Source organism: Mizuhopecten yessoensis, unplaced genomic scaffold (assembly GCF_002113885.1).
Source record: "Mizuhopecten yessoensis strain PY_sf001 unplaced genomic scaffold, ASM211388v2 scaffold2307, whole genome shotgun sequence".
Classification (NCBI taxonomy): domain Eukaryota; kingdom Metazoa; phylum Mollusca; class Bivalvia; order Pectinida; family Pectinidae; genus Mizuhopecten; species Mizuhopecten yessoensis.
The window spans coordinates 775,761-792,448 of NW_018404481.1; the positions used below are offsets into that span (position 1 = coordinate 775,761).

At 42.3% G+C, this 16,688-nt stretch overlaps 1 protein-coding gene across 1 annotated transcript in view; it reads right to left on the reverse strand.

Moving 5' to 3' along the window:
* Nucleotides 1-14,505, reverse strand: part of LOC110445448 — an 18,165-nt gene extending 3,660 nt beyond the window's left edge. The window contains exons 1-3 of the mRNA XM_021490086.1: nucleotides 14,438-14,505; nucleotides 12,496-12,700; nucleotides 2,809-11,960 (exon numbers count right to left, since the gene is read on the reverse strand). Coding sequence (XP_021345761.1) covers nucleotides 2,809-11,960; nucleotides 12,496-12,700; nucleotides 14,438-14,480 — 9,400 coding nt within the window. The 5' untranslated portion in view covers nucleotides 14,481-14,505. The remainder of the gene's footprint in view (nucleotides 1-2,808; nucleotides 11,961-12,495; nucleotides 12,701-14,437) is intronic.
* Nucleotides 14,506-16,688: the final 2,183 nt, after the last annotated feature.

Genomic DNA, 16,688 nt, shown 5'->3' on the forward strand with positions numbered 1-16,688 from the left:
ACTTTCGCTATAGAGCAGAGCCAGCGAGCGTTCTGATATTTAGACTATCAGCGTTCCTTGTCCGCGATGCTCTCAGCTTAATTGCTGCCTTCGGCTGTCTTTAGCCGAGGGGACTATTGGTTTTATATAATAGCTATATTTTCAATTATAGTATATCAGTTCTATCTTCTTGTAATATGATGTATATGTACATGTAACTGTTCTGTTTCACTGTGTCTTGATAAAGGAGCGGATCGCTCCGAAAATTTGACAACCTAAACTTGTCCACACTGTTGGAATTACTTCTTTGCCCCATATATATATATATTCTTCTTTTTTTGACAATGGAGCATAAAGTTTGGATGAAAAGAGGCAATAACGATTAACCAGCAATATTCTGGATTATTGGAAAATGTTATCAGGGTACCAAGGTTTTGCCGTGAGGGAAGGGAAATAACTCGTGTGAGTCTATTCATTAGATTCATTTTTGACTGGTCGGTGTTTTGAAGGTACAACCCGACGCTCTTTGTCACATGACATGATAAAGGTACCTTTGTTAGAACAACAAACTGCTGACATCGAGGTAAGAATTTACTACCTCCTACAGTACAAATAACGTGTCAAAATCCGGAACGGGGTTTTGAACTTTTCACTTCTGAAGCAACTCAGATATCTCTTCCGAATTCCACTACAAATCGTAAGAACCTTGGCGCATTCGACATACAAATGTCAAAAAATTAAAATTCAGAATAGGAGGGTTAGATAAAAATTCAGAAAAGTAGTTTTATTTTAATATTTGCTTAATGTTATGTATCAACCTGGAAAGTAAAGATAATTTATAAAAAAAAATAGGAATTGTCACCCACTACAACATGTTGAAATCTTTTAAACTTTTCGCCTGTCACTCAAAGACAATATTTGAAGAAATAGACTTTCAAAATAAAAGCTGATTTTCCCAATATTTGCCACAGACAAGAACTAGCATAGATAAAAATCCTTTTACCAGTAACACTAAAGTAGATGCGTCAATGGTAGTCATAGACTAATGGTATGACGTCGATAACGGTGAGTTAAAGTTTTATTTTTAGCAAACCTAACCAAATGTGGAAACCCAGTTGCTCTAGGACACTTAAGAACAGAATTGTATGGGACAGAATAAATTAACATTTTAGATATTGCATGTCAAAGAAGAAAACATTTTACAGCGTGGCTTTCTTTCTGCCAAAGAACAAAAGTTCCTCTGCTGTCAGGATTTGTTTACAGAGTTTGGGAAACTCGAGAATATTAAATCCATAGCTTCTCTATGTCAGAGTGATATTACTTTGAGACACCCGATTCGTCTTTAATTTTTTTATGAATAAATCCGTTGGCGAGGACGTATTGAATATTGATTTTGAGGATTTTTGGATTTGATTTTTCTTTGATCTTAAACATTTTAAATGTGAAGGCGAAAACAGTCTTGCCTTCTCTCAAGTGGCTGTCTTCTTAGAAAATTTGGGTACATGACCATTTCTTTATTTCAATCATGGAACATTTCACCAAGCTTTGTTGTGATTGTTTCTGCTTTCCATTTTGTTCTTTGACTGAAGATAACCACGGGATGGAATGGATTTTTCTTTGATTTGCAATGTTTAAGATTTGACTTGTTCGTCTTGATTTGATTTGTGCGTCTTGATTTACGTTCTACCATATTAGAAAAAAACTTTTGGGTTTCCATGTTTGGTATGTTATGCAGAAAAAAAGTCTTTTAAAGATTTTGTCAAACAATGAAAAAAAACCACCATGAGATCAGCTCCAGTTTTGATCATCTTTATCTTCAAATATGTTGTATTTGTGCGAAAGGAGAAATATGTACGTCTGATCGATATTAACAAAACTACCTGGATGAGAATGTGACCCAAACCATTCAAATATTTAACGTGATTCTGAGGACAACGGTACATAATTCTTATTTTTATGACGTAATATATTCCGTAATTATTTATCGAAATATAATCTCTTTTTCATAAAAAAGGACAGACAGTGATTTGTATCGGTGTCAGCGAAGGCATCCAGATTAGGACAATTTGCAGCAGAACGTTTGGAAAGATCCCTAGATTGTCTCCGAAATTGAAAGTGATTATTTTAAAATTGTTCATAACCTTGGTCCTTTAAGGCGTTAGTGTTTGGAAAGCGGTTTTGATTCGGCAATACTATAGAGGGTATATCCTTTACCTCGATGCGAGTGGTGTGTTGTAAAAATAAAATGCGCCTGACGTCATATCCGGTGACTTCCGGAAAAGAAGTACTGCAGTGCAGCATGATTAACACCCTTTTTAAATTGATAAATTGCATGTTTATGACGCATGTGTTACTAAGACATGTACGGTAAAACATCGATATAATATAGAGAGTAAAACTTCGAAATAATTTTACTGGTTTATATGAAATATTACCACACTATGATGCCCTCTAGCTCGTTCATGTACGGGGAACCTCTATATAATATCATTTGAATTAATTAATAGAAGAAATGTGATGCCTTTCGTTTATATAAGCAAAACTTCGATAGAATGCCTAGTTGCATCTCGAAAATGGCGACAGATTATCAATGTTTCATTGTATACTTCTGGCAAATACGGTGAAAATCATTAAAACTTCCAAATAGAAATAGTCATCACTTTTTATATAAACAGCCTATTCTGGTTTGTTTTTATTAAAAGGATGAGTAATAGTAATATTGAACATATAATTATCTATCGTTTAATTATTGAGATAAAAGAGGCGACTGATATATGGATGTTGTTAACCATTGGGAATAATTAATTCTAGTCTCAATGTCAGACTCACCAATAATATCTGCTTGTGGCTGCTCCATTATATTGACTGGTTGTGCTGACATGGCTGGTCTTGCTCCCTGAGGATCCATTGATGTGGTCGACAATGTATTAGTTGTTGTTAGATGAACACCTCCGGTAGATACTAATATCTTTGTTGTATCTAACACTTCATTCACTGGTGTATCAGACACCTGATTTATTGGTGTGTTTAGATTCCTGGCTTCGTCTTTAAGTGGATTCAATGACACTTCTGACCTCTGAAATACTGGTGTTATAGATGTTTGACTCATTGGTATGTCTTGATTAACTGTGGTGTCTGGCCCTTTGCTCACTGTGGTGTCTGTCCCTTTATTCACTGTGGTGTCTGACCATGTATTCACTGGATTGTCTGACCCTGTATTCACTGTGGTGTCTGACCCTGTATTCACTGTGGTGTCTGACCCTGTATTCACTGTGGTGTCTGACCCTTTATTCACTGGTATGTCTGACCCTTTATTCAATGTGGTGTCTGACCCTTTATTCACTGTGGTGATTGACCCTTTATTCACTGTGGTGTCTGACCCTTTATTCACTGTGGTGTCTGACCATGTATTCACTGGATTGTCTGACCCTGTATTCACTGATATGTCTGACCCTGTATTCACTGTGGTGTCTGACCCTGTATTCACTGTGGTGTCTGACCCTGTATTCACTGTGGTGTCTGACCCTTTATTCACTGGTATGTCTGACCCTTTATTCAATGTGGTGTCTGACCCTTTATTCACTGTGGTGATTGACCCTTTATTCACTGTGGTGTCTGACCCTTTATTCACTGTGGTGTCTGACCATGTATTCACTGGATTGTCTGACCCTGTATTCACTGATATGTCTGACCCTGTATTCACTGTGGTGTCTGACCCTGTATTCACTGTGGTGTCTGACCCTGTATTCACTGTGGTGTCTGACCCTTTATTCACTGGTATGTCTGACCCTTTATTCACTGTGGTGTCTGACCCTTTATTCACTGTGGTGTCTGGCCCTTTATTCACTGGTATGTCTGACCCTGTACTCACTGTAGTGTCTGACGCTTGATTCACTGGTATGTCAGACCCTTGATTCACTGTAGTGTCTGACCATTGATTCACTGGTATGTCTAACCCTTGATTTACTGTGACGTCTGACCCTGTATTCACTGGGTTGTCTGATCCTTGATGCACAGGCTTGTCTGACCTTTGATTCACTGGTATGTCTGACCCTGTTTTCACTGGTTTGTCTGACCCTTGATTCACTGGTATGTCTGGCCCTTTATTCACTGGGTTGTCAGATCCTTGATTCACTGTTGTTTCTGACCCTTGATTCACTGTAGTTTCTGATCCTTGATTCACTGAAGAGTCTGACACTTTATTCATTGGTATGTCTGACCCTGTATTCACTCTGGTGTCTGACCCTTTATTCACTGGTATGTCTGACCCTTTGTTCACTGTGGTGTCTGACCCTGTATTCACTGATATGTGTGAATCTGTATTCACTGTGGTGTCTGACCCTTTATTCACTGTGGTGTCTGTCCCTTTATTCACTGTGGTGTCTGACCATGTATTCACTGGATTGTCTGACCCTGTATTCACTGTGGTGCCTGACCCTGTATTCACTGTGGTGTCTGACCCTGTATTCACTATGGTGTCTGACCCTTTATTCACTGGTATGTCTGACCCTTTATTCACTGTGGTGTCTGACCCTTTATTCACTGGTATATCTGACCCTTTGTTCACTGTGGTGTCTGACCCTGTATTCACTGATATGTGTGACTCTGTATTCACTGTGGTGTCTGACCCTTTATTCACTGTGGTGTGTGGCCCTTTATTAACTGTGGTGTCTGACCCTGTATTCACTGTGGTGACTGATCCTTTATTCACTGTTTTGTCTGACCCATGATTCACTGTGGTGTCTGATCCTGTATTCACTGTAGTGTCTGACCCTTTATTTACTGTTGTGTCCGACCCTTTATTCACTGGTTTGTCTGACCCTTTATTCACTGTGGTGTCTGACCCTGTATTCACTGGTATGTCTGACCCTGTATTCATTGTGGTGTCTAACCCTTTATTCACTGTGGTGTCTGACCTTTTATTCACTGGTATGTCTGACCCTTTGTTCACTGTGTTGTCTGACCCTGTATTCACTGTGGTGTCTGACCCTTTATTTACTGTGTTGTCTGACCCTTTATTCACTGTGGTGTCTGACCCTGTATTCACTGGTATGTCTGATCCTGTATTCACTGTGGTGTCTGACCCTCTATTCACTGTGGTGTCTGACCCTTTATTCATTGGTATTTCTGAATCTTTATTTACTGGAATGTCTGACCCTGTATTCACTGTGGTGACTGACTCTTTATTCACTGTTTTGTCTAACCCTGTATTCACTGGGTTTTCAGACCCTTGATTCACTGTACTTTCTGATCCTTGATTCACCGAAGAGCCTGACCCTTTATTCATTGTGGTGTCTGACCATGTATTCACTGTGTTGTCTGACCCTTTATTCACTTTGTTGTCTGACCCTGTATTCACTGTGGTGTCTGACCCTGTATTCACTGGATTGTCTGACCCTGTATTCACTAATATGTGTGACTCTGTATTCACTGTGGTGTCTGACCCTTTATTTACAGTGGTGTGTGGGACTTTATTCACTGTGTTGTCTGATCCTGTATTCACTGGTATGTCTGAACCTTTGTTCACTGTGGTGTGTGACCCTGTATTCACTGTGTTGTCTGACCCTGTATTCACTGGTATGTCTGACTCTGTATTCACTGTGGTGTCTGGTCCTTTTTTCACTGGTATGTCTGACCCTTTGTTCAATGTGGTGTCTGACCCTGTATTCACTTTGGTGTCTGACCCTGTATTCACTGGATTGGTTGACCCTGTATTCACTGGTATGTCTGACCCTGTATTCACTGTGGTGTCTGACCCTGTATTCACTGGTATGTCTGACCCTGTATTCACTGTGGTGTCTGGTCCTTTTTTCACTGGTATGTCTGACCCTTTGTTCAATGTGGTGTCTGACCCTGTATTCACTTTGGTGTCTGACCCTGTATTCACTGGATTGGTTGACCCTGTATTCACTGATATGTCTGACCCAGTATTCACTGTTATATCTGATCCTCTATTCACTGTGGTGTCTGACCCCTTATTCACTGTGGTGTGTGGCCCTTTATTCACTGTATTGTCTGACCCTGTATTCATTGGTATATCTGAACCTTTATTTACTGGAATGTCTGACCCTGTATTCACTGTGGTAACTGATCCTTTATTCACTGTTTTGACTAACCCATGATTCACTGTGGTGTCTGATCCTTTGTTCACTGTGGTGTCTGACCCTTTATTCACTTTAGTGTCTGAACCCTTATTCACTGTGATGTGTGGCTCTTTATTCACTTTGTTGTCTGACCATGTATTCACTGGTATATCTGACCCTTTATTTACAGGTATTTCTGACCTTGTATTCACTGTGGGGTCTGACCCTTTATTCACTGTTTTGTCTGACCCATGATTCACTGTGGTGTTTGATCCTGTATTCACTGGTATGTCTGAACCTTTGTTCACTGTGGTGTCTGCCCCTGTATTCACTGGGGTGTCTGACCCTGTATTCACTGTGGGGTCTGACCCTTTATTCTCTGTTTTGTCTGACCCATGATTCAATGTGGTGTCTGATCCTGTGTTCACTGGTGTGTCTGAACCTTTGTTCACTGTGGTGTTTGAGCCTGTATTCACTGGGGTGTCTGACCATGTATTCACTATGGTGTCTGACCCTTTATTCACTGGTATGTCTGACCCTTTGTTCACTGTGGTGTCTGACCCTGTATTCACTTTGGTGTCTGACCCTGTATTTACTGGATTGGTTGACCCTGTATTCACTAGTATGTCTGACCCTGTATTCACTGTTATATCTGAGCCTCTATTCACTGTGGTGTGTTGCCCTTTATTCACTCTGTTGTCTGACCCTGTATTCACTGGTATATCTGAACCTTTATTTACTGGAATGTCTGACCCTGTATTCACTGTGGGATGTGACGCTTTGTTCACTGATTTGTCTGACCCATAATTCACTCTGGTGTCTGATCCTTTATTCACTGGTATGTCTGACCCTTTGTTCACTGTGGTGTCTGACCCTGTATTCACTTTGGTGTCTGACCCTGTATTCACTGGATTGTCTGACCTTGTATTCACTGATATGTCTGACCCGGTATTCACTGTGGTGTCTGACCCTTTATTCAATGTAGTGTGTGGCCCTTTATTCATTGTGTTGTCTGACCCTGTATTCACTGGTATATCTGACCCTTTATTCACTGTTTTGTCTAACCCATAATTCGCTGTGGTGTCTGATCCTTTATTCACTGGTATGTCTGACCCTTTGTTCAATGTGGTGTCTGACCCTTTATTCACTGCAGTGTCTGATCCTTTATTCACTGTGGTGTGTGGCCCTTTATTCACTGTGGTGTCTGACCCTGTATTCACTGGTATATCTGAACCTTTAATTACTGGAATGTCTGACCATGTATTCACTGTGGTGACTGACCCTTTATTCACTGTTTTGTCTAACCCATGATTCACTGTGGTGTCTGATCCTTTGTTCACTGTGGTGTCTGACCCTGTATTCACTGCAGTGTCTGACCCTTTATTTACTGTGGTGTGTGGCCCTTTATTCACTGTGATCTCTGACCCTTCATTTACTGGTATATATGACCCTATATTCACTTTAGTGTCTGAACCTTGATTCACTGGTATATCAGACCCTTGATTCACTGTAGTGTCTGACCCTGTATTCACTGTAATGTCTGACACTTGATTAACTGGTATGTCAGACCCTTGATTTACTTTGGTGTCTGACCCTGTATTCACAGGGTTGTCTGATCCTGTATTCACTGGTATGTTTGACCCAGTATTCACTGTAGTTTCTGATCCTTGATGCACTGTGATGTCTGACCCTTGATTCACTCTAGTGTCTGATCCTTTATTCACTGGTATGTCCGACCCTTTATTCACTGGTATGTCTGACCCTTGATTCAATGTCGTTTCTGACCCTTGATTCACTGTAGTTTCAGACCCTTGATTCACTGTGGTGTCTGACCCTTGATTCACTGTAGTGTCTGATCCTTGATTCACTGTAGTGTCTAACCCTTTATTCACTGGTATGTCCGACCCTTGTTTCAATGTAGTTTCTGACCCTTGATTCACTGTAGTGTCTGATCCTTGATTCACTGTAGTGTCTAACCCTTTATTCACTGGTATGTCCGACCCTTTATTCACTGGTATGTCTGACCCTTGATTCAATGTAGTTTCTGACCCTTGATTCACTGTAGTGTCTGACTCTTGATTCACTGTGGTATCTGACCCTTTATTCACTGGATTGTCCGACCCTTTATTCACTGGTATGTCTGACCCTGTATTCACTGGTTTGTCTGACCCTGTATTCACTGGTATGTCTGACGCTGTATTCATTGGGTTGTCTGACTCTTGATTCACTGGTTTGTCTGACCCTGTATTCACTGGTTTGTCTGACCCTGTATTCACTGGATTGTCTGACTCTGTATTCACTGGGTTGTCTGACCCTTGATTCACTGGTTTGTCTGACCCTGTATTCACTGGTTTGTCTGACCCTGTATTCACTGGTATGTCTGACCTTGTATTCACTGGTATGTCTGAATCTTGATACATTAGGTTGTCTGACCCTGTATTTACTGGTATGTTTGTCACTTGATTCGCTGGTATGCCTGGCCCTTGATTCACTGGTAAGTCTGACCCTTGCTTCACTGGTATATATGACCCTTGATTCGCTGGTTTATCTGACACGGTATTCACTGGTATGTCTGAACCTTGATTCACTGGGTTGTCTGACCCTGTATTCACTGGTTTATCTGACCCTTGATTCACTGGCAAGTCTGACCATTGATTCACTGGTAAGTCTGACCGTTGCTTAACTGGTTTGTCTGGTTTAGTAAACCCATGATCTACTGTGGTGTCTTGCCTCTGATTCGCAGATATGTCTGGCCCTTGATTCAATGCAGTGCCTGATCCTTGATTCACTGAAGGGTTTGGCCTCTGATTCACTGTTAAATTAACTGGTTTGTTTGAATGATGATCTGCTGATGAGTTCAAATTTTGACTCACTGATTTGTCTGACGTTGGAATAACTGAAATGTGTTTCACTGGTGCAACTGTCACTTGATCAACTGATTCGTCTGACTTTTGATTAAAAGGTATGGATGACACTTGTATAACGGGTACGTCTGACTCTTGACCAACAGTAACGGCTGACCATTGAACAACGAATGCTTCTGATTCTTGACCAGTAGGTATGGTTGACCCTTGAATATAGGATGATTCTAATTCTTGACCAGCAGGTGTGCCTGACCCTTGAATAGAGGTAGCAGCTGAATTGTGACTGACAGGTGTGGCTGACCCTTGACTAGTTGGTGTGTTTGACAATTGATCAATAGATACGGATGACCCTTGTATAACGGGTACGTCTGATTCTTGACCAAAAGTAACGACTGACTTTTGAATAACGAATGCATATGACTCTTGACCAGCAGGTATGACTGATCCTTGATTAAAGGATGCGTCTGATTCTTGACCAATATGTATGGCTGACCCTTGTTTAACGGATACGTCTGATTCTTGACCAACAGTAACGACTGACTTTTGAATAACGAATGCGTCTGACTCTTGACCAGCAGGTTTGGCTGACCCTTGAATAACGGATGTGTCTGATTCTTGACCAATATGTATGGCTGACCCTTGTTTAACGGATACGTCTGATTCTTGACCAACAGTGACGACTGACTTTTGAATAACGAACGCATCTGACTCTTCACCAGCAGGGTTGGCTGACCCTTGAACAACGGATGCGTCTGATTCTTGACCAATATGTATGGCTGACCCTTGTATAACGGGTACGTCTGATTCTTGACCAACAGTAACGACTGACTTTTGAATAACGAATGCGTCTGACTCTTGACCAGCAGGTTTGGCTGACCCTTGAAGAACGGATGTGTCTGACTCTTGACCAATAGGTATGGCTGACCCTTGAATGAAGGGTGCATCTGAATCTTGACTAGCAGGTGTTGCTGACCCTTGAGTAAAGGGTGCGTCTGAATCTTGATTGGTTGATCCTTGATTAGCTGGTGCGACTGAATCTTTACCAATAGGCGTGGTTGACCCTTGAGTAGCTTGTGTATCTGACTCTTGACCAATACGTATACTTGATCCTGGAATAAAGGGTGCGTGCGTCTGTTGACTGACATGTGTGGGTAACCCTTGATTCACACGGGTTGTAGGCCTTTGATTACCTGGAGCGCCTGGTCCTTGATTAACTGCTATGCCTGGCTCTTGACCAATAGGTGTGATTGACCCTTGAGTATTTCGTGTGTCTGACTCTTGACCAAGAGGTGCTGTTGACCCTTGAATAACTGGTGTGTCTGACGCTAAGTACACAAGTGTGAAAGGCCATTGAGTGTCTGATACTGCTGACTCTTGACCAACAGTTGTGGTTGATCCTTGACTAAATGGGGCATCTGATTCTGGATTCACCGGTATGTCTGATTCTTGACCAACAGGTGTTTTTGAACCTTGATTTGCTTGATCGTCTGACCATTGACCAACAGGTGTGGTTGGCCCTTGTTTAACTAGCGTGTCTGACCCTTGAATCACAGGTGTGGTTGGCCCTTGATTAAATATAGTGTCTGATTTTTGACCAACAGGTGTGGTTGACACTTGATTAATTGGTGCGCTTGAGTCTTGACCATCAGGTATGGTTGATCCTTGAATAAAGCTAGCGTCTGACTCCTGACCAACGGGTATGGTTGTGCCTTGATCTACTGATACGTCTGACCATTGATTCACAGGTGTGGTTTGCCCATGATTAACTTGCGTGCCTGATACTTGATCAACAGGTGTTGGTGACCCTAGATTTACATGTACGTCTGATCCTTTATTAACTTGAACATTTGGCTGTCTATTTCCTGTTGTGTTTGAGCCTTGACTATCCGGTGTATCTGACTTTTGATTCACTGATGTGTGCAGCCCTTGGTTCACAAGCGTTCCTCCAACTGGATTCATTGTCATGCCTTGTCTTTCATGTTTTGGTGTGCCTGCCACTCGATTTAAAGATGCGTCTGACCCTTGACCCACGGCTATGGTTGACAAATGATTAACTGGTGCTTCTGACCACCTACCAATATATGGAATTGGTCCTATATTAGAAGGTGTGTTTGACACTTTATTCACTGGTAAGTCTGACTCTTTCTTTCTTCCCGTTTTTGATGACCTTTGAATCACAGGTGTGTCTGACCCTTGTTCCACATGTGTGTTTTGCTTTTGATTTACAGGTATATGTGTCCTCTGATTCACAGGACTAGCTGACACCGGATTCATTGGTATGTTTGACCCTTGATTCACTGATGCGTCCGATCCTTGATTAACGTGAACAAAAGTTTCTGACATTTGATTCACATGTGTTTCTGACCGTTGATTCAGTTTTGTGTCTGGCCCTTTTTTCACTTGTTTGTCAGATTCACGAATCACCGGCGTGTTTGTCCTTGGCTTCACTATCGGGTTTGAATTTTTTTTATTCCCTTTTCCGTCTGATCCTCCATTCACTAAATGTTGATAGTTTTCATCACGAAAATTTGTTGCACCAGAGAACGTACCTGGTCCAGTTTGGTTTGATACTGAAGACTTTAGTGAATCAATAAAAGTCGATAACTGAGACACCGTAGAACTGAGCTTCATTTCAGAACGATAGTCACTAACATTTAAAGATAAATTAGGTTTTGTGTTTTGCACTGCTGAAGGACTGGTATGGGACTCTTTACGATCCGTATGCAAAGCAGAAGAACTGTTCCCAACTACGGAGCGTGGCGTACTAGACCGTTGTATATTTGATCCAGTATCAAATAACGGATAGGTTACATCTCTTGTGATAGCTTTGGAACAGATTGCCTGTTTGTTGAAAAAGCAGTAAATGTCATTCCATTTAAGATATGACTTTCTGGAGATGACAACACACTGATAGTCCGGTATGTTGTCTAGGTGTTGCCCTGCCCAGTTGAAGTAGGTCTGCTCCTGTCCGTCATAAGTTTGATAAACATTGTTCTCTGCTACGTCGTTGACGCCGATAAAGGCTTCAAAATCCCTGCAAAATTCAAATTTTAGAAAAACATTTATTTTCACATTTTTTAGGAGAATATTTTCCCTTCATTTTTCGTTGATCACACTTATGTAGCCAAAACCATGTTTTTCTATTTGTTGATCTAATCTCACTGGCGAACAATTTTGTCTGTGTTTACTACCGATAACATCAGCGAAGACAGTTTTATTCAATGTGCTGTTTATTTGCTAGTTACCCTTACCTGTAAAGCACATGCACCACGTTTATAGATATTTACTCTTTGTGAAATTAATTTAAAAGTCCAGAAAAAGTATAGGAAGCTCGAAAACCAGCTTTTTAAATGTGTTGCAGAACTGGACTGGGTCGATCGTCGGCGACCAGATAGCTCAATTGGAAGAACGTCCGTCTAGAGTTCGGAAGGTCACGGGTTCGAACCCCGGTCTTGCCGTCGAGTTTTCCACTCCTGTTACATATGAAATACCTTTCTGTCCGACTTGTTTAAAGGAGGCTATGGTTGGCTGTGGGAAGTACAAAATGAAGACTTGAAGGATATACATACCCATCCATAGACATGACCATCTGTTCGACAAATTGTTGCGCCTCCTGGTCAGGTATCGTGGCGAGAATTCCACCTCCCTCCTGGCAAATCATATTGCTGTCCTCGGCAGATTGCTCGGAAAGTAGCAGCCAGTAGCAATAGTCATTGGTGTCTCGTGGACGAATGTGGAGAGCGGAATCGGGAGGGCACGTGCTCCCACGGGAACCTGAGAAACCAACAAAAATAACAACGTAAGTAAATACCTTGTATCATATCATTGGAGGTACGGTCGTCTAGTGGTAGGACGCCGGGCTTGTGACCCAAGGGTTGCGGGTTCGATTCACCACGGCATTGTGTTGTATCTTTAAGCAAGATACTTTACTCCGCTTGTTCCCGTCTACGCAGCTTTAAATGAGTACTGGTTGGGCAGTGCTGGAATTGTTGAATGCTAGCTGCGAGCGCCGAAATGGCAGCAACGGCTGTATGATCGTCAGGGAGTTGAAAAAGATATTTGCTCGAATCATTCTTTTATGAAACAAAGGTCATGTTCATTTGTTTCGATAAAATACAATGTTTATCATACCCTGAAAACAAAAACTATTTGCAAAATACATATCTATGTTTTATACGTTATAACGACAGTATGATCCATTCTGAACAAGTGTGAAGCTTATTACTTAAATAGATACATACTCTAGTAAGCAAAGAAGTATTAACGACAGTGCAGACCAGGAATTTGTCGAATTTTAAAAGCAATCCGCCTCTTGTTCAATACAGAAACGTGAACATTTACATATCACAACATATAACAGAGATAAAGTGTCACTATAAAACAATAATACAACATCAAATACATACAAAACCAGATATCACTTATGTATATGTTCTTGTTCTTGCATTTCCCTTCGGTTAGCTTGTAACCGAAGGCTAATTATGGTTATCAATTTATCTTTTAGACCTAATAATAAAAACAAAACAAAATAATTCGAGGTTCTTACATACCGCTTTATCACAACCTAGGTCGTGGTCGTCTCAAAGCGGTTTACAAGTTATTATCCGTGGTTATAGGGCCTGACCCTTTGGAACCAGCCAATATCATTCTCAACTTCCTGGGGAGCAAACAACCGTTGCTGCCAATTCGGCGCTCACAACTAGCATTCTACAATTGTAGCACTGCCCAACCACGTTCTCATTTAAACGTACAGCTGATCATGAGTAGACCGGAACAAGCGGAGTAAAGTATCTTACTCAAAGATACAACATAGTGCCGTGCCGTGACTCGAACGCGCAACCCCGGCGTCCTTCCACTAGACTACCGTGCTCCTATAGTCAGGATTTAAATGTATTAATAGAAAAAGGGGAATAAACGAAGTGAACAAAATCTATCGCCGTATTTGTTCGTGTAAGCAGGGCGTGAAAAACACCATGATATGCCTTAGGTTACAAGGTTACCTATTGGATAACCGATAATCCTTCTGGATCACCTTAATTGACTCTGGTTTCAGCAAGGTAGACCATATTTTAATTCTTTTATCTATAAACAAAATGATGATTTACATATCTTTTATTGAGAATTACGTATTTTCTACGTTCTTAATTTTTCTAAAACACATAGTTTTGTTGTTGTTTTTATAATTTTTTGACAAAAATGTTTTTACGGAGAATATGTCGATACTTTTGATAATGTAGCCTTTGATTTAGCTTTGCAATTTTGCATAGTCATAATTGAACATTCGGTGCTTCTTTTATTTAAAAAAAACCCCATTCTATTCCAGAAAATCATTACTGTCTTATGAGGTCATATTATATAACTGTACAATACATTGTAATGCATTAGTTTAAAGGCAAACTCATTCGATTTCAAAATGGCGTCTTCAGAATGAACTAGTTGCATAATAGCTGAAAATTCTCAAGCATACGTTTAAATCTATATATCAAAAGTACAATTGCAAAAATTACTCACCAACAGTTGTTAGAATCCACACTGAAGCAAAGAGTATAAACATAATGACCGACCAAACAAAGACAGGATGTGACGTATGGACCTTTGGCTTGGAAAGGTGGTTCAGCCTCGGTATCGCGTATTTGTATCATCAATATGTATTCCATAAGGACTGTAACCGGAAGCATTGTTATCATGACAAATTGCCAAATCAATTCCTTAAAAAAAATGATTGTCTCTATTATCTTTATCTTTCATTTTTGCGTATATCATTGTTTTAAGATGATCATCTTAATACCCGCAAAAGCAATCGATTAGTTTCTGTTTAGTGGTTTATGAACAATGTCCTAAATCGTCACTGAAATTAACATTACGTTTCGCAGAACTACTTTAATTGATTCTGGGCTAGCATCTCTCCAGTATATAAACACTGTGAGATTAAAATGACGAAGCTAATTGGAATTATAGATTTTTGTTTTTGATTAGGTGCTATTGTCTCATTGTTGTTTGTTTTCAGATTGAAAAGTACAGTGCAGAGACCATTTCCATAGGAGTCCTGGAAAATCCCCGTGTAGAAAGGTACGTGATCGATATCAATCTGCCTACCCCTTGAGGCATTTTGTTTTCAAACAAAAATGTATTAATTTCTCCTGCATAAAACAATTTACTGAAAATCACATAATTTGCGAGAAATGATTGTTGTAAGAATTGTCGGTCGCAAATTGTGTCGGTCAAAGATAATTTCGGCGCTATAAGAGCCCAAGAGAGGGTGGTAGGTCACCAGATGTGTCGGTGTCAGCAACGAGAGGGTGGTCGGTCACCAGGTGGGTCGGTGTCAGCAACGAGAGGGTGGTCGGGCACCAGATGTGTGGTGTCGGCAACAAGAGTGTGGTCGGTCCCCAGATGTGTCGGTGTCAGGAACGAGGGGGTGGTCGGTCACCAGTTGTGTGGTATCGGCAACGAGCGGGTAGTCGGTCACCAGATGTGTGTGACGGCAACGAGAGTGTGGTCGCTCACCAGATGTGTCGGTGTAAGCAACGAGAGGGTGGTAGGTCACCAGATGTGTCGGTGGCAGCAACGAGAGGGTGGTCGGGCACCAGATGTGTGGTGTCGCGCCCAAGAGTGTGGTCGGTCACCAGGTGTGTTGGGGAAGGCAACGAGAGGGTGGTCGATCACCAGATGTGTCGGTGTCAGGAACGAGGGGGTGGTCGGTCACTAGATGTGTGGTATCGGCAACGAGCGGGTAGTCGGTCACCAGATGTGTTGGTGTCGGAAACGAGGGGGTGGTCGGTCACCAGATGTGGGTGTCGGCAACGGGAGTGTGGTCGGTCACCAGATGGGTGGTGTCGGCAACGAGAGTGGGTATCGGCAACGAGAGGGTAGTCGGGCAGCAGATGTGTTGGTGTCGGCATCGACAGTGTGGTTGGTCACCAGATGTGTCGGTGTCAGCAACGAGGGGGTGGTCGGTCACCAGATGTGTGGTATCGGCAACGAGAGGGTAGTCGGTCACCAGATGTGTTGGTGTCGGCAACGACAGTGTGGTTGGTCACCAGATGTGTGTGTCGGCAACGAGAGCGTGGTCGGTCACCAGATGTGTCGGTGTCAGCAACGAGGGGGGGGTCGGTCACCAGATGTGTGGTATCGGCAACGAGAGGGGAGTCGGTCACCAGATGTGTGGTGTCGGCAACGAGGGTGTGATCGGTCACCAGATGTTTCGGTGTCGGCAACAAGAGTGTGGTCGGTCACCAGATGTGTGTGTCGGCAACGAGGGGGTGGGCGGTGTCAGCAACGAGAGTGTGGTCGGTCACCAGATGTGTGGTGTCGGCAACGAGAGTGTGATCGGTCACCAGATGTTTCGGTGTCGGCAACAAGAGTGTGGTCGGTCACCAGATGTGTGTGTCGGCAACGAGGGGGTGGTCGGTGTCAGCAACGAGAGTGTGGTCGGTCACCAGATGTGTTGGTGTCGGCAACGAGAGTGTGGTCGGTCACCAGATGTGTGTGTCGGCAACAAGAGTGTGGTCGGTCACCAGATGTGTGTGTCAGCAACGGGAGTGTGGTCGGTCACCAGATGTGTCGGTGTCAGCAACGAGAGTGTGGTCGGTCACCAGATGTGTCGGTGTCAGCAACGAGAGTGTGGTCGGTCACCAGATGTGTTGGTGTCGGCAACGAGAGTGTAGTTGGTCACCAGATGTGTGTGTCGGCAAAGAGAGTGTGGTCGGTCACCAGATGTGTCGGTGTCAGCAACGAGGGGGTGGTCGGTCACCAGATGTGT